General features: G+C 47.2%; 1 protein-coding gene across 1 annotated transcript in view; it reads left to right on the plus strand.

Moving 5' to 3' along the window:
* LOC115139039 (collagen alpha-6(IV) chain-like) overlaps positions 1-27,500 on the plus strand; it is a 320,502-nt gene that overhangs the window by 239,639 nt on the left and 53,363 nt on the right. The window contains exons 7-20 of the mRNA XM_065025281.1: positions 3,891-3,947; positions 4,449-4,484; positions 4,777-4,839; positions 5,395-5,430; positions 7,682-7,723; positions 11,820-11,909; positions 18,762-18,815; positions 19,014-19,076; positions 19,339-19,383; positions 19,504-19,557; positions 19,861-19,930; positions 20,036-20,143; positions 20,914-21,063; positions 25,709-25,807. Of these exons, the coding sequence (XP_064881353.1) occupies positions 3,891-3,947; positions 4,449-4,484; positions 4,777-4,839; positions 5,395-5,430; positions 7,682-7,723; positions 11,820-11,909; positions 18,762-18,815; positions 19,014-19,076; positions 19,339-19,383; positions 19,504-19,557; positions 19,861-19,930; positions 20,036-20,143; positions 20,914-21,063; positions 25,709-25,807 (967 nt within the window). The remainder of the gene's footprint in view (positions 1-3,890; positions 3,948-4,448; positions 4,485-4,776; positions 4,840-5,394; positions 5,431-7,681; positions 7,724-11,819; positions 11,910-18,761; positions 18,816-19,013; positions 19,077-19,338; positions 19,384-19,503; positions 19,558-19,860; positions 19,931-20,035; positions 20,144-20,913; positions 21,064-25,708; positions 25,808-27,500) is intronic.

Consider the following 27,500-nt stretch of genomic DNA (forward strand, 5'->3'; position numbering starts at 1 on the left):
CATGTAATTGGAGAATCCAGTGGGTTTTGCTAGTCTTTAATAGTTGATTCTAAGATTTGTATTTGATCATGTATATGTTTTTGCTGATTGTTCTTTGTTATAGAGCCCAAAAGATTGGAGAAGTGGTTTACCCAAACATCTCCATTTTGGATACATAACTATTCGTGTTGTTGTTTGTTTAGTGTTTTCACGATTTTCCCAGAAGTGGTTTGAGTCTATGGATTCTTCAATTACATTGAGCTGATTTCTGACTGTATTGTTTTAGTGATTCTCCATAGTGAAGGCGTAGTCTCAGGTTTTCTGGGTCTCTGTTTTTGGTTGGATAGGTTTCTCAATTTCTTTCTGAGGTTTTTGCATTCTTCATCAAACCATTTGTCATTGTTGTTCATTTTCGTCGGTTTTGCGTAGAATTTTTTTTATTTAATAGGGAAGCAGAGAGGTCAAAAATACTGTTTAGGGTTTCCACTGCCAAGTTTACACATTCACTATTACAGTGAAATGTTTTGTCCATTTTCCTTCCATCTATAGCATTTCTTAATATTATTCAGTTCCTTTGGCTTTGATGCCTCATGATTGAGTATTTCTCTGTTCAATTAGACTGTGATTTTGCTGTGATCTGAGAGGGGTGTCAGTGGGCTGACTGTGAACGCTCTGAGAGACTCTGGGTTGAGGTCAGTGATAAAGTAGTCTACAGTACTACTGCCAAGAGATGAGCTGTAGGTGTACCTACCATAGGAGTCCCCTCGAAGCTTACCATTGACTATGTACATACTGTCGTGTCTTTGGCTATGCCAGATTAAGTGATATGTTATTCTATTCTATAAAATCCTTTCTCTGTAATTAATATTACCTGATTGAGCTAATCATGTAAAAGTAATTAACTAGAGAGTCGGGCACCACAACATAATATTTATAGAGCTGTTATCTTCCGAATAAACTCTTAAAGACCTTGTAATATTTTACATCAATAGCAGTCAATATTAATCGTCACCTTATTTCAGTCTCATCTGAAAGTTGTAAATGATTGGTTATCTTCACGAACTCTGGCTAACAAGTTGAATCAGCAATACAAAATTGGGTTTAATTATTTATTAAATACCTAACTAATCACACAGAATTACACATACACAGAATGAACCATACCTTGTTTACAAATTATGTCATAAAGGAAAACGTCCCTAGCAAACGGAACAGATATGACAGCTGGTTACAAAAAGAAAAGGGTCTGGATTTGAGTGAAAGAGCAGGAAGACTGAGGAACAACGGGAAGAAGCTGTGCTATCGTAAATACAGTATCTTATGCATTCTAAATTACCGCCCATTTGGAAAAGGAAAATGCAATAAATATTTACTCTGAGCTGCGCTTCAGTAGGTTGGTGCTAGATGGAAGGCCGTGTTGCCAAACCGAGTCCTTTGTCCTTTGAAGAGTGTCTCTGGTGGTGAACGGAATACGTTGTAGTGTTGTTGTTGTGTGGTAGATGGGATACTCTGTCTGTCCTTTACTAGCCCACGTTTACAGCTGCTGTTGCTAACTCATCGGCTAGAATGTCTCACTTCTTTAGTGAGTAAGAGTTCAAAGTTTATGGCATTCACAACCAAAGCTCATGCTGAGGTTGGCTTAGTTCTGTAGTTGACATGTTAGTCCTTTCAACGTATGGACCATCGTCCTCACGTCCTCGGCACAGGAGGTTACATTTTCATCAAGGGTTTATATAGTGGAGGGAGAAGGGTGTGTTTTCATAGTTTTATAACCCATGTCTCTTCACAGGGGCGGGCCACTGATTGAGCAGAGCCCTAACCTTATGAAAACCCAAATCTCTCATTTGGAAGCTAAAATTACTTTAATATTTTCACCAATCATTTTTTATTTAAAACCTCTTGCTTCTACTCGGGACGCTTGCGTCCCAACTAGAGCTCTGGAAATGCAAATGCGCTACGCTAAATGCTAATAGTATTAGTTAAAACTCAAAAGTTCATTAAAATACACATGCAGGGTATCGAATTAAAGCTACACTCGTTGTGAATCCAGGCAACAAGTCAGATTTTTAAAATGCTTTTCGGCGAAAGCATGAGAAGCTATTATCTGATAGCATGTAACACCCCAAAAGACCCACAGGGGATGTAAACAAAATAATTAGCATTTCGGCGTTACACAAACCGCACAATAAAATAGAAAACATTCATTACCTTTCACCATCTTCTTTGTTGGCACTCCTAGATGTCCCATAAACACTATTTGGGTCTTTATTTCGATTAAATCGGTCCATATAAAGCCTAGATATCGTTATATGTAGACTGTGTGATAAACGAAAAAACATCGTTTCAAAACGTAACGTCATTTTTTTTAATTCAAAAAGTCGACGATAAACTTTCACAAAACACTTCGAAATACGTTTGTAATGCAACTTTAGGTATTAGTAAACGTTAATAAGCGATAAAATTCATCAGGAGGCGATGTAAAGATCATTAGCTGTCCGTCTGGAAAAATGTCCGGCTAGAAACTCAACGAAAATATCCGGTCCTAGACCTGAGGAGATACGGTGCCCTGCATGTGTTTGACCAAGAAAAAACTCGAAGGGAAATGACAAGACTCTAGACACCGTGTGGAAGCTGTAGGTACTGCAACCTCAGTCAATTAATTGTGGTTCACCTTTATCAATGGGTTCAAGTAGCGCATGGATATATTTTCCCATTTTCAGTGATCAGTTTTTCCTGTGCTTTTCGATGTAAATGCCGTTCTGGTAAAGCCACAGCAGTGATTTAACCAGTTTTATAAACGTCTGAGTGTTTTCTATCCACACAGACTAAGCAAATGCATATACTATATTCCTGGCATGAGTAGCAGGGCGCTGAAATGTTGCGCGATTTTTAACAGAATGTTCAAAAAAGTAGAGGGTAGGAGGAAGAGGTTCAACATTTAAATTGCACAACAATTCCATGTGACTCTATAATGTGTAGACTTTCCACTGTACCGTTTATGTCATCTTATCATTTTTATTTATTTATTTTACTAGGCAAGTCAGTTAAGAACAAATTCTTATTTTCAATGACGGCCTAGGAACAGTGGGTTAACTGCCTGTTCAGGGGCAGAATGACAGATTTGTACCTTGTCAGCTCGGGGATTTGAACTTGCAACCTTTCGGTTACTAGTCCAACACTCTAACCACTAGGCTACCCTGCCGCCCCCTTGATGAGAATGCCTCAGATGACAACCGAACTGACATCATATTCATTAAGTACCAACGCATATGTTCAACTGGTCGGATTACCAGAATATGGTTCATTTCCCCCCACCTTCTGATGTTCCCAGAATCTCTGTTTAACAAAGACTATTCAAGAGTCCCTCTGTAGAGTCAAGAGAGAGGGAAGGGAGAAAGGTATTTATGGGGGGGTCATAAACCTACCCCCAGGCCAACGTCATGACAATACCCAGTGTGACCTGCAGGAGTTGTGAATCATTTTTGTTGGTTATGCTGTCGTAGTTGTGTCTAAGGGGGCATATGGGCGAGTGAATGCTGTCACCTCCAGGTAGGTGTTTGTCCCTCTTTGTGCTGAAGCTGTCAGGTTCTTGTCCAGTTCTGGAATTTAGGTCACCACAGACTAGTACATGTTCCTGGGCCTTAAAGTTAATGATTTCCTCCTCCAGGATGGAGAAGCTGTCTTCATTAAAGTATGGGGATTCTAGTGGGGGGTGTATACCGTAGGTAGTACAGAGGAGGATATTTTTCTCTTTCGAGATAATTTCCTTTTACATTTCTAGCCAAATGTAAAGTGTTCCTGTTTTGATTAATTTAATAGAGTGAGTTAGGTGTGCACTATACCAAATTAGCATACCGCCTGAGTTTCTTCCCTGTGTCACACCAATCTCGCTCTCTGTCTCTCTCTCTCAGGGGCCTACGGGTCCTAAAGGGCAGAAGGGAGAACCTGTATATGTTGGAACCAGAGGGGTAACGTATACACACACACACACGCACACACACACACACACGCACACACACACACACACACGCACGCACACACACACACACACACGCACGCACGCACGCACGGACACACGCACGCACGCACACACACACACACACACACAGAAGAATGGTATAAGGAAAAGTTTGACTTCCATGCCTCTCCCCCTCCTTCCCTGTTGTCCTATCCTGGAGATTGTTTAGAGGAAGGGGGATAATGTTGTTGCTATGACATCATCCTGTGCCATCCATTGAGGTCGGTCTGAAACACCCTCCCTGCCTCCCTCATCTCCTCCCTCCCTGCCTCCCTCGTCTCCTCCCTCGTCTCCTCCCTCCCTGCCTCCCTCGTCTCCTCCCTCGTCCCCTCCCTCGTCTCCTCCCTCCCTGCCTCCCTCGTCTCCTCCCTCACTCCCCTACATCTACATGTATGTTTATAATGAAGTAAGGCCAGTTGTTTAACTCACAGTTGGTCTTGTCTCCTGGCAGGGAGCTCCTGGTTTACCTGGACTGGACGGTGTACCTGTAAGGCAACTAATTCCTAGACATCAATATACTTTACTTCATGATGTATATGTGTGTAATTGATAACTTGATGTGTTCCTGACCCAGTTCTAAAGGGTTCTATGTGTTCCGTGTTCCTGACCCGGTTCTAAGTGTTCTGTGTTCCTGACCGCGTTCTATGTGTTCTGTGTTCCTGACCCGGTTCTAAGTGTTCTGTGTTCCTGACCGCGTTCTATGTGTTCTGTGTTCCTGACCCGGTTCTATGTGTTCTGTGTTCCTGACCCGTCTCTATGCGTTCTGTTTCTCTTCTCAGGGTCCTAGAGGCCCGAATGGAAGGCCTGGTGACATCGGCCCCAGTGGTCCTGATGGATTCCTTGTATGTGCACACACAAACACACACATAGACAGATACACACATAGAACCACACACAAACACACACATAGACAGATACACACATAGAACCACACACAAACACACATATAGACAGATACACACATAGAACCACACACAAACACACACATAAACAGATACACACATAGAACCACACACAAACACACACATAAACAGATACACACATAGAACCACACACAAACACACACATAGACAGATACACACATAGAACCACACACAAACACACACATAGACAGATACAAACACAGAACCACACACAAACACACACATAGACAGATACAAACACAGAACCACAGACACACACATAGACAGATACACACACAAACACACACATACAGAAGCTACTTTATCCCAAGCAGTGTCATGACAACCATCACATTACACCAAATGTTGGTCATGTTTAATCTAGACATGAATTAATATGACTAAAGCTAGTGACTTGGGGGAACATACTTGTCTTTATTGTCTGTTGATTCATGACTGACTGACTTCCTGTATTTGTGTTGTGTTCTTCTCCAGGGTAATCCAGGTCCCCCCGGTCCCCCTGGTCCTGTAGTAAGTACTGGACAGCACTAGACACTTGACCTCTGACCTGAGAGTACTGGACAACACTAGACAGCTGACCTCTGACGTCAGTGCAATAACATCACCAAACAGATAGGGGGCAGTGTGTGCTCTGAAGTACTGGAAGCCGTTTGCGTAATGTTGCTTTTGTTGTTAATTAATGTAGATTGCTTATTATATGGCTAATTCTAGGATTATTGTATAGTAAAAGCATTAGCTGACACACACCCACAAATATTTGTAATATGACTAATGAGTGACTAATGAAAAGCAGAGTGCCTTCGGAAAGTATTCAGACCCCTTGACTTTTTCCACATTTTATTACATTACAATTATTTAAAAACATGTTTTAATAATAATCTGATTTATCTACACACACCCCATAATGACAAAGCAAAAACATTTTTTTTAGAAATTGTTGCTAATTTATAAAAACAAAACTGAAATATCACATTTACATAAGTATTCAGACCCTTTACTCAGTACTTTGTTGAAGCACCTTTGGCAGCGATTACAGCCTCAAGTCTCCTTGGGTACACCTGTTTTTAGGGAGTTTCTCCCATTCTTCTCTGCAGATCCTCTTAAGCTCTGTCAGGTTGGATGGGGAGCATTGCTGCAAAGCTATTTTCAGGTTTGATCGGGTTTAAGTCTGGGCTCTGACTGGGCCACTCAAGGACATTCAGAGAGTTGTCCCGAAGCCACTCCTGCTTTGTCTTAGCTGTGTGCTTAGGTCATTGTCCTTCTGGAGCAGGTTTTCATCAAGGATCTCTCTGTACGTTGCTATGTTCATCTTTGCCTCGATTCTGACTAGTCTCCCAGTCCCTGCAGCTGAAAAACATCCCCACATCATGATGCTGCCACCACCATGCTTCACCGTAGGGAGGGTGCCAGGTTTCCTCCTGACGTGACGCTTGGCATTCAGGCCAAAGAGTTCAAACTTGGTTTCATCAGACCAGAGAATTTTGTTTCTCATGGTCTGAGAGTCCTTTAGGTGTCTTTTGGCAAACTCCAAGTGGGCTGTCATGTGCTTTTTACTGAGGAGTGGCTCCCGTCTGGCCACTCAACCATAAAGGCCTGATTGGTGGAGTGCTGCAGAGAGGATTGTCCTTCTGGAAGGTTTTGTGGAAAAATAAGACTGTAACTTAACCAAATGTGTAAAAAGTCAAGGGGTCTGAATACTTTCCGAAGGCTCTTAACAACATTGGTTATTAGGTTTCATTCAATTGTAAAGGGCGCAACTTTTTATTTCTGCCCATCTTCCGAAAACATCTGAAACCCTTTCTCTTCAAACAGTATCTTAAACAATCCTCCTCCTCACCTCGACCACCAACCAGCACTTTCACTTCAATCAATCAATCAAATGTATAAAGCCCTTTTTACATCAGCTGATGTCACAGAGTGCTGTACAGAAACCCAGCCTAAAACCCCAAACAGCAAGCAATGCAGGTGTAGAAGCACGGTGGCTAGGAAAAACTCCCTAGAAGGCAGGAACATAGGTAGAAACCTAGAAAGGAACCAGGCTCTGAGGGGTGTCCAGTCCTCTTCTGGCTGTGCCGGGTGGAGATTATAACAGAACATGGCCAAGATGTTCAAATGTTCATAAATGACCAGCATGGTCAAATAATATTAATCCCAGTGGTTGTAGAGGGTGCAACAGGTCTTCACCTCACTTGACCCCCCCCCCCCCTTCTAGCTCTGACTCTACTGACAGCTACGTTATTGAGGTAAAATGTACTTTCTATGGCTGTGATATGTGGTTGTCCCACCTAGCTATCTGAAGATGAATGTACTGACTGTGATATGTGGTTGTCCCACCTAGCTATCTGAAGATGAATGTACTGACTGTGATATGTGGTTGTCCCACCTAGCTATCTGAAGATGAATGTACTGCTATCTGAAGATGAATGTACTGACTGTAATATGTTGTCCCACCTAGCTATCTGAAGATGAATGTACTGACTGTAATATGTGGTTGTCCCACCTAGCTATCTGAAGATGAATGTACTGACTGTAAGCGTCTGCTAAATGACTAACATGTAAAAATGTTAAATGTATTTCTTTCTTTCCTTTTAGTCTAGGTTTATCGAGATACATGATATGTATTTAGTCCCTATTAGAAACTTTGGTTTCAGTAGACTTCCATTGAGATTGTAGACTTCATACCGTTACACTCGTGCTGTTATAATGCCTGTCCCATGTCGGCCCATGTTTTCCAAACGCAATACCCGCTCTTGTTTTCCAGGGGAGCCCCAGCCTCGGCTTCCGGGGGGAACCAGGAGCTAAGGTACTCATTGTTACAAAATAACACAAGCCCCCCTATTCTACCTAGTTGAATTAGTTGACCTGTTAATTGTTGAGGGCATTTCTGATTGTACGCACCGTGACAACACAACTAGGAGTACCCGTCACTACCCTACGTAACCCTTCACTACCCGCCACTACCCGTCACTACCCGTCACTACCCTACGTAACCCTTCACTACCCGTCACTACCCGTCACTACCCGTCACTACCCTACGTAACCCTTCACTACCCGTCACTACCCGTCACTACCCTACCCTACGTAACCCTTCACTACCCGTCACCCGTCACTACCCGTCACTACCCTACGTAACCCTTCACTACCCGTCACTACCCGTCACTACCCGTCTACCCTACGTGAACCCTTCACTACCCTTCACTACTCTACCTTCACTACTCGTCACTACCCGTCACTACCCGTCACTACCCTACGTAACCCTTCACTACCCGTCACTACCCGTCACTACCCTACGTAACCCTTCACTACCCGTCACTACCCGTCACTACCCGTCACTACCCTACGTAACCCTTCACTACCCGTCACTACCCGTCACTACCCGTCACTACCCGTCACTACCCTACGTAACCCTTCACTACCCGTCACTACCCGTCACTACCCGTCACTACCCTACGTAACCCTTCACTACCCGTCACTACCCGTCACTACCCTACGTAACCCTTCACTACCCGTCACTACCCGTCACTACCCGTCACTACCCTACGTAACCCTTCACTACCGTACTACCCGTCACTACCCTACGTAACCCGTCACTACCCGTCACTACCCTACGTAACCCGTCACTACCCGTCACTACCCGTCACTACCCGTCACTACCCTACGTAACCCGTCACTACCCGTCACTACCCTACGTAACCCTTCACTACCCGTCACTACCCGTCACTACCCGTCACTACCCTCACTACCCGTCACTACCCGTCACTACCCTACGTAACCCTTCACTACCCGTCACTACCCGTCACTACCCGTCACTACCCGTCACTACCCTACGTAACCCGTCACTACCCGTCACTACCCGTCACTACCCGTCACTACCCGTCACACTCACCCCTCACGTACTACCCGTCACTACCCGTCACTACCCGTCACTACCCGTCACTACCCTCACTAACCTTCACTCCCTTCACTACCCGTCACTACCCGTCACTACCCGTCACTACCCCGTCACTACCCTACGTAACCCTTCACTACCCGTCGTAACCCTTCACTACCCGTACCCGTCACTACCCTACGTCACCTGTCACTACCCTCACTACCCGTCACTACCCGTCACTACCCCACTACTCACCCTTCACTACCCGTCACTACCCGTCACTACCCGTCACTACCCGTCACTACCCTACGTAACCCGTCACTACCCGTCACTACCCGTCACTACCCCTACCCTCGTGAACCCGTCACTACCCGTCACTACCCGTCACTACCCTACGTAACCCGTCACTACCCGTCACTACCCGTCACTACCCTCACTAACCCTCACTACCCACCCCGTCACTACCCGTCACTACCCTCACGTAACCCGTCACTACCCGTCACTACCCGTCACTACCCTCACTACCCTTCACTACCCGTCACTACCCGTCACTACCCGTCCCTTCACTACCCGTCACTACCCTCGTAACCCGTCACTACCCGTCCTACCCGTCACTACCCGTCACTACCCGTCACTACCCTACTAACCCGTCACCCGTCACTACCCGTCACTACCCGTCACTACCCGTCACTACCCGTCACTACCCTACGTAACCAGTCACTACCCGTCACTACCCTACGTAACCCTTCACTACCCGTCACTACCCGTCACTACCCGTCACTACCCGTCACTACCCTACGTAACCCTTCACTACCCGTCACTACCCGTCACTACCCGTCACTACCCTACGTAACCCTTCACTACCCGTCACTACCCGTCACTACCCTACGTAACCCTTCACTGATCACATCGATTGATACAGTCATTTATTTATTATATCAGTTTATTACATTTTAGCTTCCTATTCACTCATTCCACTCAACCATGAACACATTTAAGAATGGAAACGTGTAGCTAGATTTAGACTTTAGAAATATGACATCAGTTGCTTCCCATATAATACCCTGTATAGTGCACCACTTTTGACTATAGCCCTATGGGCCCTGGGAAGAGGCTACCATTTGGGATACAGTCATAATTCACACTTCTGTATCAGTAACCTTTCACACCTCTGTATCAGTAACCTTTCACCCCTCTGTATCAGTAACCTTTCACCCCTCTGTATCAGTAACCTTTCACCCCTCTGTATCAGTAACCTTTCACCCTCTGTATCAGTAACCTTTCACACCTCTGTATCAGTAACCTTTCACACCTCTGTATCAGTAACCTTTCACCCCTCTGTATCAGTAACCTTTCACACCTCTGTATCAGTAACCTCTCCTCACTCCAAATCAAACTAAAGACAGCAGGCTTATGGTTTTCTGGCTGTGTTTTGTGTGTGTGTGTGTGTGTGTGTGTGTGTGTGTGTGTGTGTGTGTGTGTGTGTGTGTGTGTGTGTGTGTGTGTGTGTGTGTGTGGTTGAAATGCATGATTGTGGTTGTCTGTCTGACCTCTGTGTGCATGTCATCTATCTTGGTGATGGTTTGACACATCCTCCTCACCTCTATTCAACCCCCTTCCATCTCTCCCCACCTTTCTCCAATGAAACAGGACCTCTACCCCCCACCCTCCCTCCACCCCTCCTTCCATCTCTCCTAAACTCCTCCCTCATCCCCCTCTTCTCTCTAGTTTTTCCACTGACACGTCTACCTCAAAATTTCACCCGTATCAGTGGAGGTTGGTGGGTGGAGATATAGGAGGATGCCTGAAATGGAATAAATGTAATGGTATCACTATCATGTGTTATATATTACAGTTGAAGGCAGAAGTTTACATACACTTAGGTTGGAGTCGTTAAAACTTGTTTTTCAACCACTCCACAAATTTCTTGTTAACAAGCTATAGTTTTGGCAAGTTTAAATGTATTCGGCTAAGTTGTATGTAAACTTCCGACTTCAACTGTAGCTACCGTTCAGTTCACTCCATTTCAGTCATTATTAGGAGCTATCCTCCCCTCACTAGCCCCCTCTGGTTTGTTCCATCTCAATTATTAAAATATCACCTTGTCTTGAATGGTGTACAGTTTATTATTGCATGACAGTGCTGCCACTGGGATGACTGGAGCCCTATGGAGGCGGCCATTTTGTTTCTTATTCTGAATCTGATCTCGTATCAAATCTGATTTAAAAATGATCGAGATGTAAAATGTTATTGGATGGAGTACAGTTGTCATGTACCATTACAAAAACAACATGTTTCCTTACTGTTGGATGGCAGCTCAGAGATTATTCTAGTACTTTCCATCACCCCCATAATTTGACCTATGTATTGTCTGTAATGAGACTACCTTTAATTGGTCAAAACAGACACTTACATGTAGCATATCTATAACATTACCAACGAATAATATTCCTACTATATTGTATAATATTCCTCCAGTAAAATGCACTGCATTATATATTTCAAACCACATCATCTCTAAACTGTCATGTGGGTGGGTGGGCATGTCGTGGTCTGTGATTGGTGCTGGAATCACTTCCTCCAACTTCCTGTGTGGCTTTATTTCCCTTTATTTCCCTTTATTTCCCTTAGGAAGAAAGATAATGTAGCCCAGAGCTCTATCTCTGTTTCTCTCTCTGTTTCTCTCTCTGTCTTTCACTCCTTTCTCTCGTTCTTCTGATATTCCACCCTCTACTATCTCATCCCCTACACCTCACTCTCTCATCTTCCTCTTTTCCTCCCTGTCTTCTTCTTTTATCACATCTCCTAACACTCTTTTTTAAATTTAATTTGTTTCCTATTTCACCCACATCCCTCTTTCTTCATCCCTCCTTATTCCCCCTCTCTCTATTTCTCGCTCCACATCTCGCTCTTTCTATCTTTACCTTCTCTCTCCCTCCCCCTGCCTCTCAACATCCCAACCTCCTCATCCTCCGGTCTGATTGGCTGATAATGACTGACTGACAAGTGTTCTCCTCTGAATCACCAGGGCAACACGGGGCCACCCGGACCTCGAGGCGTGCCCGGCGACGAGCCGCTAGTAGGCTCATCTATTACCACCATCTACAAAGGAGATAAGGTAACACAGACAGGAGCAGGAGGGGTGGGAGACTGAGGTGGGGGGTTAATGTTCACTGGTGATATGTGTTGCTGGGACTGATGTTGACTTGCCTCCATCTGGTCAAACTGATGTCCCTCTGCTTGTGGTCATGCTAATAACCAGCAGCTGTACTGTCAGCTGTGGATGACATAATGAATGATAGTGATACAGGTATTTGTGGATGACATAATGAATGATAGTGATACAGGTATTTGTGGATGACATAAAGAATGGTAGTGATATGAATGATAGTGATGGTACAGTGCCTTGCGAAAGTATTCGGCCCCCTTGAACTTTGCGACCTTTTGCCACATTTCAGGCTTCAAACATAAAGATATAAAACTGTATTTTTTTGTGAAGAATCAACAACAAGTGGGACACAATCATGAAGTGGAACGACATTTATTGGATATTTCAAACTTTTTTAACAAATCAAAAACTGAAAAATTGGGCGTGCAAAATTATTCAGCCCCCTTAAGTTAATACTTTGTAGCGCCACCTTTTGCTGCGATTACAGCTGTAAGTCGCTTGGGGTATGTCTCTATCAGTTTTGCACATCGAGAGACTGACATTTTTTCCCATTCATCCTTGCAAAACAGCTCGAGCTCAGTGAGGTTGGATGGAGAGCATTTGTGAACAGCAGTTTTCAGTTCTTTCCACAGATTCTCGATTGGATTCAGGTCTGGACTTTGACTTGGCCATTCTAACACCTGGATATGTTTATTTTTGAACCATTCCATTGTAGATTTTGCTTTATGTTTTGGATCATTGTCTTGTTGGAAGACAAATCTCCGTCCCAGTCTCAGGTCTTTTGCAGACTCCATCAGGTTTTCTTCCAGAATGGTCCTGTATTTGGCTCCATCCATCTTCCCATCAATTTTAACCATCTTCCCTGTCCCTGCTGAAGAAAAGCAGGCCCAAACCATGATGCTGCCACCACCATGTTTGACAGTGGGGATGGTGTGTTCAGGGTGATGAGCTGTGTTGCTTTTACGCCAAACATAACGTTTTGCATTGTTGCCAAAAAGTTCCATTTTGGTTTCATCTGACCAGAGCACCTTCTTCCACATGTTTGGTGTGTCTCCCAGGTGGCTTGTGGCAAACTTTAAACAACACTTTTTATGGATATCTTTAAGAAATGGCTTTCTTCTTGCCACTCTTCCATAAAGGCCAGATTTGTGCAATATACGACTGATTGTTGTCCTATGGACAGAGTCTCCCACCTCAGCTGTAGATCTCTGCAGTTCATCCAGAGTGATCATGGGCCTCTTGGCTGCATCTCTGATCAGTCTTCTCCTTGTATGAGCTGAAAGTTTAGAGGGACGGCCAGGTCTTGGTAGATTTGCAGTGGTCTGATACTCCTTCCATTTCAATATTATCGCTTGCACAGTGCTCCTTGGGATGTTTAAAGCTTGGGAAATATTTTTGTATCCAAATCCGGCTTTAAACTTCTTCACAACAGTATCTCGGACCTGCCTGGTGTGTTCCTTGTTCTTCATGATACTCTCTGCGCTTTTAACGGACCTCTGAGACTATCACAGTGCAGGTGCATTTATACGGAGACTTGATTACACACAGGTGGATTGTATTTATCATCATTAGTCATTTAGGTCAACATTGGATCATTCAGAGATCCTCACTGAACTTCTGGAGAGAGTTTGCTGCACTGAAAGTAAAGGGGCTGAATAATTTTGCACGGCCAATTTTTCAGTTTTTGATTTGTTAAAAAAGTTTGAAATATCCAATAAATGTCGTTCCACTTCATGATTGTGTCCCACTTGTTGTTGATTCTTCATAAAAAAAATACAGTTTTATATATTTATGTTTGAAGCCTGAAATGTGGCAAAAGGTCGCAAAGTTCAAGGGGGCCGAATACTTTCGCAAGGCACTGTATTTGTGGATGACATAATGAATGGTAGTGATACAGGTATTTGTGGATGACATAATGAATGATAGTGATACAGGTATTTGTGGATGACATAATGAATGGTAGTGATACAGGTATTTGTGGATGACATAATGAATGGTAGTGATACAGGTATTTGTGGATGACATAATGAATGGTAGTGATACAGGTATTTGTGGATGACATAATGAATGGTAGTGATACAGGTATTTGTGGATGACATAATGAATGATAGTGATACAGGTATCACCTATAGCTGGCTCTGTTGGCTCGCTGGCTGGTTCCTGGAGCCCCCTCTCTCCCTGGCCTATCCCCTCCCTCTACCCCTTCCCTCCCCAGTGTCCCCTCCCCTCCCTCTACCCCTTCCCTCCCCAGTGTCCCCTCCCCTCTCTCCCCCCAGTGTCCCCCCCTCCCTCCCTCTACCCCCTTCCCTCCCCAGTGTCCCCCTCCCTCCTCTCCTCCCCCCAGTGTCCCCCCTCTCTCCCAGTGTCCCCCTCCCCTCCCTCTACCCCTTCCCTCCCCAGTGTCCCCTCCCCTCCCTCTCCCTCCCCCCAGTGTCCCTCCCCTCTCCCTCCCCCAGTGTCCCCTCCTCCCTCTCCCCTTCCCCTCCCCCAGTGTCCTCCTCCCTCCCTCTCCCTCCCCCAGTGTCCCCTCCCCTCCCTCTACCCCTTCCCTCCCCCAGTGTCCCCTCCCCAGTCCTCTACCCCCTTCCATCCCCCCAGTGTCCCCTCCTAAGTAGTTTTGGGTATCTGTACTTTATTTGACTGTTTATATTTTTGAGTACCTCCCTCTCCCTCCCCCCAGTGTCCCCTCCCCCTCTCTCCTCTCCCCCAGTGTCCCTCCTCCCTCCTGTCTCTCCCCTCTCCCCCAGTGTCCCTCCCTCTCCCTCCCCAAGTAGTATTTTACTGTGTCCCTCCCCCCAGTGTCCCCTCCCCTCCTCTCCCTACCCCAGTGTCCCCTCCCTCTCCCTGCCCCAGTGTCCCCCCTCCCCTCCCTCCCCCAGTGTCCCCTCCCTCCCCTCCCCCCAGTCCCCCAGCCCCCTCCCTCCCTCTCCCTGCCCCAGTGTCCCCTCCCCTCTCCCTCCCCCAGTGTCCCTCCCTCCCTCCCCAGTGTCCCTCCTCCCTCTCCCTCCCAGTGTCCCTCCCCTCCCCTCCTCCCCAGTGTCCCCTCCCTCCCTCTGTCCCCCAGTGTCCCCTCCCTCTCCCTCCCTCCCCAGTGTCCCCTCCCTCCCCCAGTCCTCCCCTCCCTCCCCAGTGTCCCCTCCTCCCTCCCCAGTGTCCCCTCCCCTCCCTCTCCCCAGTGTCCCCTCCCCTCCCTCTCCCTCCCCCAGTGTCCCCTCCTCTCCCTCCCCCAGTGTCCCCTCCCTCCCCCCCCAGTCCCCTCCCCTCCCTCTCCCTCCCCAGTGTCCCCTCCCCCCTCCCTCCCCCAGTGTCCCCTCCCCCTCCCTCTCCCTCCCCCAGTGTCCCCTCCCTCTCCCCTCCTCCCCTCCCCAGTGTCCCCTCCTCCCTCTCCCCTTCCCTCCCCAGTGTCCCTCCCCCCTCTCCCCTCCCCCCCAGTGTCCCCTCCCCTCCCTCCCTCCCCTTCCCTCCCCCAGTGTCCCTCCCCTCCCTCTCCCCTCCCCCCAGTGTCCCCTCCCCCAGTGTCCCCTCCCCCAGTCCCCCTCCCCTCCCCCCCCAGTGTCCCTCTCCCCTCCCCCAGTGTCCCCCCCTCCCCTCCCCCCCAGTGTCCCCTCCCTCCCTCTCCCCCTCCCCCCCAGTGTCCCCTCCCTCCCTCTTCCCTCCCCCAGTGTCCCCTCCCTCCCTCTCCCTCCCCCAGTGTCCCCTCCCCCTGTCCCCCCCAGTGTCCCCTCCCCTCCTCTCCCTCCCCCCCCAGTGTCCCCTCCCTCCCTCTCCCCAGTGTCCCCTCCCCTCCCTCCCCAGTGTCCCCTCCCCTCCCCCAGTGTCCCCTCCCCTCCCTCTCCCTCCCCCAGTGTCCCCTCCCCCTCTCCCCCAGTGTCCCCTCCCCTCCCTCCCCCCAGTGTCTCCCCAGTGTCCCCCTCCCCTCCCCAGTGTCCCTCCCCCCCTCCCCAGTGTCCCCTCCCCTCTCCCCTCCCTCCCCCCCAGTGTCCCCTCCCCTCCCCCAGTGTCCCCTCCCTCCCCAGTGTCCCCCTCCCCTCCCCCCCAGTGTCCCCTCCCCCTCCCCCAGTTCCCCTCCCCCCCAGTGTCCCCTCCCTCCCTCTCCCTCCCCCAGTGTCCCCTCCCTCCCTCCCCAGTGTCCCCTCCCCCCCCAGTGTCCCCCCCTCCCTCCCTCCCTCTCCCCCTTCCCTCCCCCAGTGTCCCCTCCCCCTCCCTCTGTCCCCTCCTCCCTCCCCCAGTGTCCCCTCCCTCCTCTCCCCAGTCCCCCCAGTGTCCCCTCCCTCCCTCTCCCTCCCCCAGTGTCCCCTCCCCCCCCTCCCCAGTCCCCTCCCTCCCTCCCCAGTGTCCCCCCCTCTCCCTCCCCCAGTGTCCCCCCCCTGTCCCCTCCCCCCCTCTCCCCTCCCTCCTCCCCAGTGTCCCCTCCCCTCCCCCCTCTACCCCTTCCCCCCCCAGTGTCCCCTCCCTCCCCTCTGCCCTCCCTCCCCCAGTGTCCCCTCCCTCCCTCCCCTCCCCCCCAGTGTCCCCCAGTCCTCTCCCTCCCTCCCCAGTGTCCCCCCCTCTCCCTCCCCCAGTGTCCCCTCCCCTCTCCCCCCCCCCCAGTGTCCCCTCCCCTCCCTCTCCCTCCCCCAGTGTCCCCTCCCCTCTCCCCCCCAGTGTCCCCTCCCTCCCTCTCCCCCCCCAGTGTCCCCTCCCCCTCTCCCTCTCCCCAGTGTCCCCTCCTCCCCTCCTCCCCCAGTGTCCCCCCCTCCCTCCCCTCCCCCCAGTGTCCCCTCCCCTCTCCCTCCCCCAGTGTCCCCTCCCCTCCCTCCCCAGTGTCCCCTCCTCCTCCTCTCCCCTTCCCTCCCCAGTGTCCCCTCCCTCTCCCTCCCCCCAGTGTCCCCTCCCTCCTCCCCCCAGTGTCCCCTCCCTCCCCCTCCCCTCCCCCCAGTGTCCCCTCCCCTCCCTCCCCTCCCCCCAGTGTCCCCTCCCCTCTCCCCCAGTGTCCCCTCCCCTCCCCCCCCAGTGTCCCCTCCCTCCCCTCCCCTCCCCCTCCCCCAGTGTCCCCTCCCCTCCCTCCCCTCCCCCAGTGTCCCCCCCCTCCCTCTCCCTCCCCCAGTGTCCCCCCCTCCCTCCCTCCCCAGTGTCCCCTCCCTCTCCCTCCCCCAGTGTCCCCTCCCTCTCCCCCCAGTGTCCCTCTCCCCTCCCTCCCCCAGTGTCCCTCTCCCTCCCCCAGTGTCCCCTCCCTCCCCCAGTGTCCCCTCCCTCTCCCTCCCCCAGTGTCCCCTCCCTCTCCCTCCCCCCCCAGTGTCCCCTCCCTCCCTCTCCCTGCCCCAGTGTCCCCTCCCTCCCTCCCCCCCCAGTGTCCCCTCCCTCTCCCTCCCCAGTGTCCCCTCCCTCTCCCTCCCCCAGTGTCCCTCCCTCTCCCTCCCCCAGTGTCCCCTCCCTCTCCCTCCCCCAGTGTCCCCTCCCTCTCCCTCCCCCAGTGTCCCCTCCCTCTCCCTCCCCCAGTGTCCCCTCCCTCTCCCCCCAGTGTCCCCTCCCTCTCCCTCCCCAGTGTCCCTCCCCTCCCCCCAGTGTCCCCCCCTCCCTCCCCCCCAGTGTCCCCTCCCTCTCCCTCCCCAGTGTCCCCTCCCCTCTCCCCTCCCCAGTGTCCCTTCCCTCTCCCTCCCCCAGTGTCCCCTCCCTCTCCCTCCCCCAGTGTCCCTCCCCTCCCTCTCCCTCCCCCAGTGTCCCCTCCCCTCCCTCCCCCTCCCCCCCCAGTGTCCCCTCCCTCTCCCTCCCCCAGTGTCCCTCCCCTCCCCCTCCCCCAGTGTCCCCTCCCTCCCTCCCCTCCCCCAGTGTCCCCTCCCCTCCCTCCCCCAGCCCACCCATCACAATGCGATATTTCCTCTATGTTGATGTTGTACACAGAATGCAACGTAAAGAACAGTATTAATTGAAAGATATGTTAGCTAGATTGTTGATTATTTAGGGTGTAGAACACTGTTTCCCATTGTATGACTTTAAACCATTTGGTACTTTTACGTGTTCAGAGAGGCTTTGGTACTGTAGTCAGTTTTTAATTTTTGTATTGTTTTAATTCACAATATATCACAATTAGTTGTGTAATTGGCTTTGTAATAACAACACAAGATGGTACATGTTTTTTCACAACATTACTATAATTGTTGTCATCCACAATGAAGCCGTTTGCCTTCCTTTTGCTTTATGATACTTTGATGTGTCTCTCTCTCTCTCTCTCTCTCTCTCTCTCGCTCTCTCTCGCTCCCTCTCTCTCTCTCTCTCTCTCTCTCTCTCTCTCTCGCTCTCTCTCTCTCGCTCTCTCTCTCTCTCTCTCTCTCTCTCTCTCTCTCTCTCTCTCTCTCTCTCTCACTACCTCTCTCACTACCTCTCTCTCTCTCTCCCTCTCTCCCTCTCTCCCTCTCTCCCCCTCTCCCTCTCTCCCTCTCTCTCTCTCTCTCCCCTCTCTCTCTCTCTCTCCCCCCTCTCTCCCTCTCTCCCTCTCTCTCTCTCTCTCTCTCTCCTCTCTCTCCCTCTCTCCCTTTCTCTCTCTCTCTCTCTCTCCCTCTCTCCCTCTCTCTATCCCTCCCTCCCCCCCCTCCCTCCCTCTCTCTCTCTCTCTCTCTCCTCCCTCTCTCCCTCTCTCCCTCTCTCTCCTCTCTCTCTCTCTCTCTCCCTCCCTCCCTCCCTCCCTCCCTCCCTCCCTCCCTCCCTCCCTCCCTCCCTCCCCCTCCCTCTCTCTCTCTCTGTCTCTCTCTCTCTCTCTCTCCCTCCCTCCCCCTCTCCCTCTCTCCCTCTCTCTCTCTCTCTCTCTCTCTCTCTCTCTCTCAGGGGGAAGGGGGTTACAAAGGAGTGAGTGGACCATCTGGTAGACCCGGCCCACCTGTAAGTGTGTCTGTCTTGTCTGTTGGGGTCAATAAAGATTTATAGAATTGAATATCTCTTTGCGGTCGAGCAAAAGAGCCTTATAGGCCAAAGTCTTATGGGCCCTGCTGGTCAAATGTAGTGCACTACTAGTGAATAGGTTTTAATTTAGGATGCAGTTGTATGTTATAAATGTTTGACTCATACCTCTGTTGTCAGGGTCCTTTTGGCTATCCTGGCGAGAAGGGAGAGAATGGAATTCTGGGGTATCCAGGGGGACGGGTAAGCTCCTCCCCTCCTCTATGTCTGCTATCACCTCAGAGTCCCCATTATCTGTCCTTCCTCCCAAAGTGTGCACTTTTTTTCCTTCCCTTCACTGATTTGAAAGACAGTGATTGGTTTAAGAAATCTGGTGTAAACTCCCTCTATCCCAGGCCAAAATATGTATTATTGTTACACACCCAGAGGGATGTTATGCTGTTTGGGATTCTGGACTCTAAACTATTCTCTGGCGGCCATCTTTTTTCTTCTTCTCTCTTGGCAGGGTCCTCCTGGTTTTAATGGACCTCCCGGATCTCCAGGAAGACCAGTAGGACACACACACACACACACACACACACCTAAAATAAATAATGAATTGATTTATAAATGGATGATCAGATGAATGAACCAATTAACAAATTAACTGATGCATCTCTCACCCACACAGGGATTCTCAGGCAGTCCAGGGTTCCCCGGGCAACCAGGCTACAGTGGACCTAAGGTAAGCCAAGAGGGGGAAAAATACTTATTTCAATAAATGAATGCATGACTGTGTACTTGTTACAAACTGAATGTCAGGTAATGTTGCCTTGAATAGGCAGCCCAATTCTGATCTATTGCCCAATTATTGGCAGAAGAGCTGATCTGATTGTCAAAAGACAAATTAGTAGATAAAGACTCGAATTGGGCATCCCTTGAACGCAGTCTTGTTCTGAGAGGGTTTGGGGTTGAGTTACTAGGTACCAGTCTGCCAGCAGGGGGTGCTAAAGTGAACATATTTCGTTTTTCTCTGTTTGTCTTTTAGGGTGACCAGGGGGAACAGGGGCCTCCCGGGCCCCCCATCTACGCAGACACACAAGGGTTGGCTGTTCAAGGTGACACACACACACACAGACACAGACACACACATGTTATGTACTGTATCATGAAAATAATGAATTGTATTAATGATACCCACAATCCCCTCTGATTGGTTGCAGGAGCACCAGGTGACAATGGTATCGACGGCTTCCCCGGCCAACCTGGTGACACTGGATCTCCAGGGTTTCCAGGACAACCAGGACGACCAGGCGACTCCTTCGGCGATGGTAACACGGAGAAACATGCACTATCTAGATGCATGCACACACACACATGCAAACACACACACATGCTTACAGGCATACACACACACACACACATGCTTACAGGCAGACACACATACACAGACACACAAGCACACACACATACACAGACACACAAACACCTCTGATTTCCACAAGACACAAAACGAATACAGGCGAGAGTCAAACCTTCTTCTGTTCCATTTTGTACCCCGCCCTCTTTTCTCTCTTCTGTTGTATTTTCTTCCATCCCTCCTCCTCTCCTGTCATCTCCTCCTCTCTCCTCCTCTCCTGTCATCTCCTCCCTCCTCCTCTCTTCTCTCCTCTCTCCTCCTCTCCTGTCATCTCCTCCCTCCTCCTCTCTTCTCTCCTCTCTCCTCCTCTCCTCTCCTCTCTCCTCCCTCCTCCTCTCTTCTCTCCTCTCTCCTCCTCTCCTATCATCTCCTTCCTCCTCCTCACTTCTCTCCTCTCTCCTCCTCTCCTGTCATCTCCTCCCTCCTCTTCCCTCCTCCTCTCTTCTCTCCCTCTCTCCTCCTCTCTCTCTCCTCTCCTCTCTCCTCCTCTCCTGTCATCTCCTCCCTCCTCCTCTCTTCTCTCCTCTCTCCTCCTCTCTCCTCCTCTCTCCTCTCCTCTCTCCTCCTCTCCTGTCATCTCCTCCCTCCTCCTCTCTTCTCTCATCCTCTCTCCTCTCCTCTCTCCTCCTCTCCTGTCATCTCCTCCTCTCTTCTCTCCTCCTCTCTCTTCCATCTCCCAAGGTCGAGGAGGCAGCCCAGGGTTCCCTGGCACCTTAGGACCTAAGGGAGAGAGGGGTAACCCCGGCAGACAGAGCTACGGCCCTGAGGGCCTACCAGGAGGACCAGGATTACCAGGACCCCCCGGACCTCCCGGACCACCAGGCAGATCTGGTACGTTACGGCTTCCCAGCAATCAAGTCCAGCCAGACTATTGCAATTCTGCGATCACAAAATGTTTTGCAAAATCAACAATCCTCTCCCCATATTACTAAATGTTTTACACCCCTCCAAATACCTGTATCACTACCATTCATTATGTCATCCACAAATACCTGTATCAATACCATTCATTATGTCATCCACAAATACCTGTATCACTATCATTCATTATGTCATCCACAAATACCTGTATCAATACCATTCATTATGTCATCCACAAATGCCTGTATCAATACCATTCATTATGTCATCCACAAATACCTGTATCACTATCATTCATTATGTCATCCACAAATGCCTGTATCAATACCATTCATTATGTCATCCACAAATACCTGTATCACTATCATTCATTATGTCATCCACAAATACCTGTATCACTATCATTCATTATGTCATCTACAAATACCTGTATCACTATCATTCATTATGTCATCCACAAATACCTGTATCACTACCATTCATTATGTCATCCACAAATACCTGTATCACTATCATTCATTATGTCATCTACAAATACCTGTATCACTATCATTCATTATGTCATCTACAAATACCTGTATCACTACCATTCATTATGTCATCCACAAATACCTGTATCAGGTTTGTTTTGTTTTGATATTTTAACCTGCGTGTCGTGATCGCGTTTGGTGTGGCCGGTTTGGGTTCCGTGTCAGGGCCAAACACTGTACATTAGCATTCCGAAAAAGTAGTGGGTCCTACCACCAGAGTGGGGATGTTGCTGTTACCATGGAAATATTCAGTCCACCAAAACAAACAAACCCAAAATAAGACTAAATCAAGTTTTCCAAGCCGACTAAATGTATATGCATCTTACCTCATTTGCACACACTGTATATAGATTTTTCTACTGTATTATTGACTGTATGTTTGTTTATTCCATGTGTAACTCTGTGTTGTTTGTGTCGAACTGCTTTGCTTTATCTTGGCCAGGTCACAGTTGTAAATGAGAACTTGTTCTCAACTGGCCTACCTGGTTATATAAACGTGTTCTCAACTAGCCTCCCTGGTTAAATAAACGTGTTCTCAACTAGCCTCCCTTGTTAAATAAACGTGTTCTCAACTAGCCTATCTGGTTAAATAAACGTGTTCTCAACTAGCCTACCTGGTTAAATAAAGGTGTTCTCAACTAGCTAACCAGGTTAAATAAATGTGTTCTCAACTAGCCTCCCTGGTTAAATAAACGTATTCTCAACTAGCCTCCCTTGTTAAATAAACGTGTTCTCAACTAGCCTATCTGGTTAAATAAACATGTTCTCAACTAGCCAACCTGGTTAAATAAACGTGTTCTCAACTAGCCTCCCTGGTTAAATAAACGTGTTCTCAACTAGCCTCCCTTGTTAAATAAACGTGTTCTCAACTAGCCTATCTGGTTAAATAAACGTGTTCTCAACTAGCCTATCTGGTTAAATAAACGTGTTCTCAACTAGCCAACCTGGTTTATATAAACGTGTTCTCAACTAGCCTATCTGGTTAAATAAAGGTGTTCTCAACTAGCCAACCTGGTTTATATAAACGTGTTCTCAACTAGCCTATCTGGTTAAATAAAGGTGTTCTCAACTAGCCAACCTGGTTAAATAAACGTGTTCTCAACTAGCCTATCTGGTTAAATAAACATGTTCTCAACTAGCCAACCTGGTTAAATAAACGTGTTCTCAACTAGCCTCCCTGGTTAAATAAACGTGTTCTCAACTAGCCTCCCTTGTTAAATAAACGTGTTCTCAACTAGCCTATCTGGTTAAATAAACGTGTTCTCAACTAGCCTATCTGGTTAAATAAACGTGTTCTCAACTAGCCAACCTGGTTAAATAAACGTGTTCTCAACTAGCCTATCTGGTTAAATAAAGGTGTTCTCAACTAGCCAACCTGGTTAAATAAACGTGTTCTCAACTAGCCTATCTGGTTAAATAAACATGTTCTCAACTAGCCAACCTGGTTAAATAAAGGTGTTCTCAACTAGCCTATCTGGTTAAATAAAGGTGTTCTCAACTAGCCTATCTGGTTAAATAAAGGTGTTCTCAACTAGCCAACCTGGTTAAATAAACGTGTTCTCAACTAGCCTATCTGGTTAAATAAAGGTGTTCTCAACTAGCCTATCTGGTTAAATAAAGGTGTTCTCAACTAGCCTATCTGGTTAAATAAAGGTGTTCTCAACTAGCCAACCTGGTTAAATAAAGGTGTTCTCAACTAGCCTATCTGGTTAAATAAAGGTGTTCTCAACTAGCCTATCTGGTTAAATAAAGGTGTTCTCAACTAGCCTACCTGGTTAAATAAAGGTGTTCTCAACTAGCCTATCTGGTTAAATAAAGGTGTTCTCAACTAGCCTACCTGGTTAAATAAAGGTGTTCTCAACTAGCCTACCTGGTTAAATAAAGGTGTTCTCAACTAGCCAACCTGGTTAAATAAAGGTGTTCTCAACTAGCCTACCTGGTTAAATAAAGGTGTTCTCAACTAGCCTATCTGGTTAAATAAAGGTGTTCTCAACTAGCCAACCTGGTTAAATAAAGGTGTTCTCAACTAGCCTATCTGGTTAAATAAAGGTGTTCTCAACTAGCCTACCTGGTTAAATAAAGGTGTTCTCAACTAGCCTATCTGGTTAAATAAAGGTGTTCTCAACTAGCCAACCTGGTTAAATAAAGGTGTTCTCAACTAGCCTATCTGGTTAAATAAAGGTGTTCTCAACTAGCCTATCTGGTTAAATAAAGGTGTTCTCAACTAGCCTACCTGGTTAAATAAAGGTGTTCTCAACTAGCCTATCTGGTTAAATAAAGGTGTTCTCAACTAGCCTATCTGGTTAAATAAAGGTGTTCTCAACTAGCCAACCTGGTTAAATAAAGGTGTTCTCAACTAGCCTATCTGGTTAAATAATGGTGTTCTCAACTAGCCTCCCTGGTTAAATAAAGGTGTTCTCAACTAGCCTATCTGGTTAAATAAAGGCGTTCTCAACTAGCCTATCTGGTTAAATAAAGGTGTTCTCAACTAGCCTATCTGGTTAAATAAAGGTGTTCTCAACTAGCCAACCTGGTTAAATAAACGTGTTCTCAACTAGCCTATCTGGTTAAATAAACGTGTTCTCAACTAGCCTATCTGGTTAAATAAAGGTGTTCTCAACTAGCCAACCTGGTTAAATAAAGGTGTTCGCAACTAGCCAACCTGGTTAAATAAACGTGTTCTCAACTAGCCTATCTGGTTAAATAAACGTGTTCTCAACTAGCCAACCTGGTTAAATAAAGGTGTTCTCAACTAGCCAACCTGGTTAAATAAAGGTGTTCTCAACTAGCCTACCTGGTTAAATAAACGTGTTCTCAACTAGCCAACCTGGTTAAATAAAGGTGTTCTCAACTAGCCAACCTGGTTAAATAAAGGTGTTCTCAACTAGCCTACCTGGTTAAATAAACGTGTTCTCAACTAGCCAACCTGGTTAAATAAACGTGTTCTCAACTAGCCTATCTGGTTAAATAAACATGTTCTCAACTAGCCAACCTGGTTAAATAAACGTGTTCTCAACTAGCCTCCCTGGTTAAATAAACGTGTTCTCAACTAGCCTCCCTTGTTAAATAAACGTGTTCTCAACTAGCCTATCTGGTTAAATAAACGTGTTCTCAACTAGCCTATCTGGTTAAATAAACGTGTTCTCAACTAGCCTATCTGGTTAAATAAACGTGTTCTCAACTAGCCAACCTGGTTAAATAAAGGTGTTCTCAACTAGCCTATCTGGTTAAATAAAGGTGTTCTCAACTAGCCTATCTGGTTAAATAAAGGTGTTCTCAACTAGCCTATCTGGTTAAATAAAGGTGTTCTCAACTAGCCAACCTGGTTAAATAAACGTGTTCTCAACTAGCCTATCTGGTTAAATAAAGGTGTTCTCAACTAGCCTATCTGGTTAAATAAAGGTGTTCTCAACTAGCCTATCTGGTTAAATAAAGGTGTTCTCAACTAGCCTATCTGGTTAAATAAAGGTGTTCTCAACTAGCCTATCTGGTTAAATAAAGGTGTTCTCAACTAGCCAACCTGGTTAAATAAACGTGTTCTCAACTAGCCTATCTGGTTAAATAAACGTGTTCTCAACTAGCCTATCTGGTTAAATAAAGGTGTTCTCAACTAGCCAACCTGGCTAAATAAAGGTGTTCGCAACTAGCCAACCTGGTTAAATAAACGTGTTCTCAACTAGCCAACCTGGTTAAATAAAGGTGTTCTCAACTAGCCAACCTGGTTAAATAAACGTGTTCTCAACTAGCCAACCTGGTTAAATGAACATGACATAAATAAAATAAATGAAATAATACTATCACTGGGGATGGGGGTACATTTCTTCCCTCCCAGTTTTATCATTGGAATGTGATACAAAACAGGCAACCGTGTGCTTTAGGACCATGCGGACGCCTCTGAGCGGTCGGCTGTTTGGAGTGTTTATCCCCCCCACCCCCCACACACTTATAAACCAAAGTTGCGCCCCTGGTTTTGTCCAAAAGATTGACCAACCCATCATATTACATATGAGCTAACTAACAGACCAAATAAACAGAGTTTCTATGTGAGAGGTCAAGTGTGTGTGTGTGTTGTGTGTGTGTTTCAGTCAACAACCAGCCCGGCAGGTTTGACAATCTACCAGGAGCACCAGGACGACCAGGAGGCCAAGGACCACCTGGAGCCAGCGGATACAAAGGACCCAAAGGTAAGACTTCCTATTGCACGCACACACACACTGTCCATATCAACTACACACACACACACACACCAGTATAGCTTCCGTCCCTCTCCTCGCCCCTACCTGGGCTCGAACCAGGGACCCTCTATACACTTTTTTTTTCTACTGTGTTATTGACTTGTTAATTGTTTACTCCATGTGTAACTCTGTGTTGTCTGTTCACACTGCTATGCTTTATCTTGGCCAGGTCGCAGTTGCAAATGAGAACTTGTTCTCAACTAGCCTACCTGGTTAAATAAAGGTGTTCTCAACTAGCCTACCTGGTTAAATAAAGGTGTTCTCAACTAGCCTACCTGGTTAAATAAAGGTGTTCTCAACTAGCCTACCTGGTTAAATAAAGGTGTTCTCAACTAGCCTACCTGGTTAAATAAAGGTGTTCTCAACTAGCCTACCTGGTTAAATAAAGGTGTTCTCAACTAGCCTACCTGGTTAAATAAAGGTGTTCTCAACTAGCCAACCTGGTTAAATAAAGGTGTTCTCAACTAGCCTACCTGGTTAAATAAAGGTGTTCTCAACTAGCCTACCTGGTTAAATAAAGGTGTTCTCAACTAGCCTACCTGGTTAAATAAAGGTGTTCTCAACTAGCCTACCTGGTTAAATAAAGGTGTTCTCAACTAGCCAACCTGGTTAAATAAAGGTGTTCTCAACTAGCCTATCTGGTTAAATAAAGGTGTTCTCAACTAGCCAACCTGGTTAAATAAAGGTGTTCTCAACTAGCCTATCTGGTTAAATAAACGTGTTCTCAACTAGCCTACCTGGTTAAATAAAGGTGTTCTCAACTAGCCTATCTGGTTAAATAAAGGTGTTCTCAACTAGCCAACCTGGTTAAATAAAGGTGTTCTCAACTAGCCAACCTGGTTAGCCTATCTGGTTAAATAAACGTGTTCTCAACTAGCCTACCTGGTTAAATAAAGGTGTTCTCAACTAGCCAACCTGGTTAAATAAAGGTGTTCTCAACTAGCCTACCTGGTTAAATAAAGGTGTTCTCAACTAGCCTACCTGGTTAAATAAAGGTGTTCTCAACTAGCCAACCTGGTTAAATAAAGGTGTTCTCAACTAGCCTACCTGGTTAAATAAAGGTGTTCTCAACTAGCCTACCTGGTTAAATAAAGGTGTTCTCAACTAGCCTATCTGGTTAAATAAACGTGTTCTCAACTAGCCTACCTGGTTAAATAAAGGTGTTCTCAACTAGCCTACCTGGTTAAATAAAGGTGTTCTCAACTAGCCAACCTGGTTAAATAAAGGTGTTCTCAACTAGCCTATCTGGTTAAATAAACGTGTTCTCAACTAGCCTACCTGGTTAAATAAAGGTGTTCTCAACTAGCCTACCTGGTTAAATAAAGGTGTTCTCAACTAGCCAACCTGGTTAAATAAAGGTGTTCTCAACTAGCCTATCTGGTTAAATAAACGTGTTCTCAACTAGCCTACCTGGTTAAATAAAGGTGTTCTCAACTAGCCTACCTGGTTAAATAAAGGTGTTCTCAACTAGCCTACCTGGTTAAATAAACGTGTTCTCAACTAGCCTACCTGGTTAAATAAAGGTGTTCTCAACTAGCCTATCTGGTTAAATAAAGGTGTTCTCAACTAGCCAACCTGGTTAAATAAAGGTGTTCTCAACTAGCCAACCTGGTTAAATAAAGGTGTTCTCAACTAGCCTATC

Source organism: Oncorhynchus nerka, linkage group LG12 (assembly GCF_034236695.1).
Source record: "Oncorhynchus nerka isolate Pitt River linkage group LG12, Oner_Uvic_2.0, whole genome shotgun sequence".
Taxonomy (NCBI): domain Eukaryota; kingdom Metazoa; phylum Chordata; class Actinopteri; order Salmoniformes; family Salmonidae; genus Oncorhynchus; species Oncorhynchus nerka.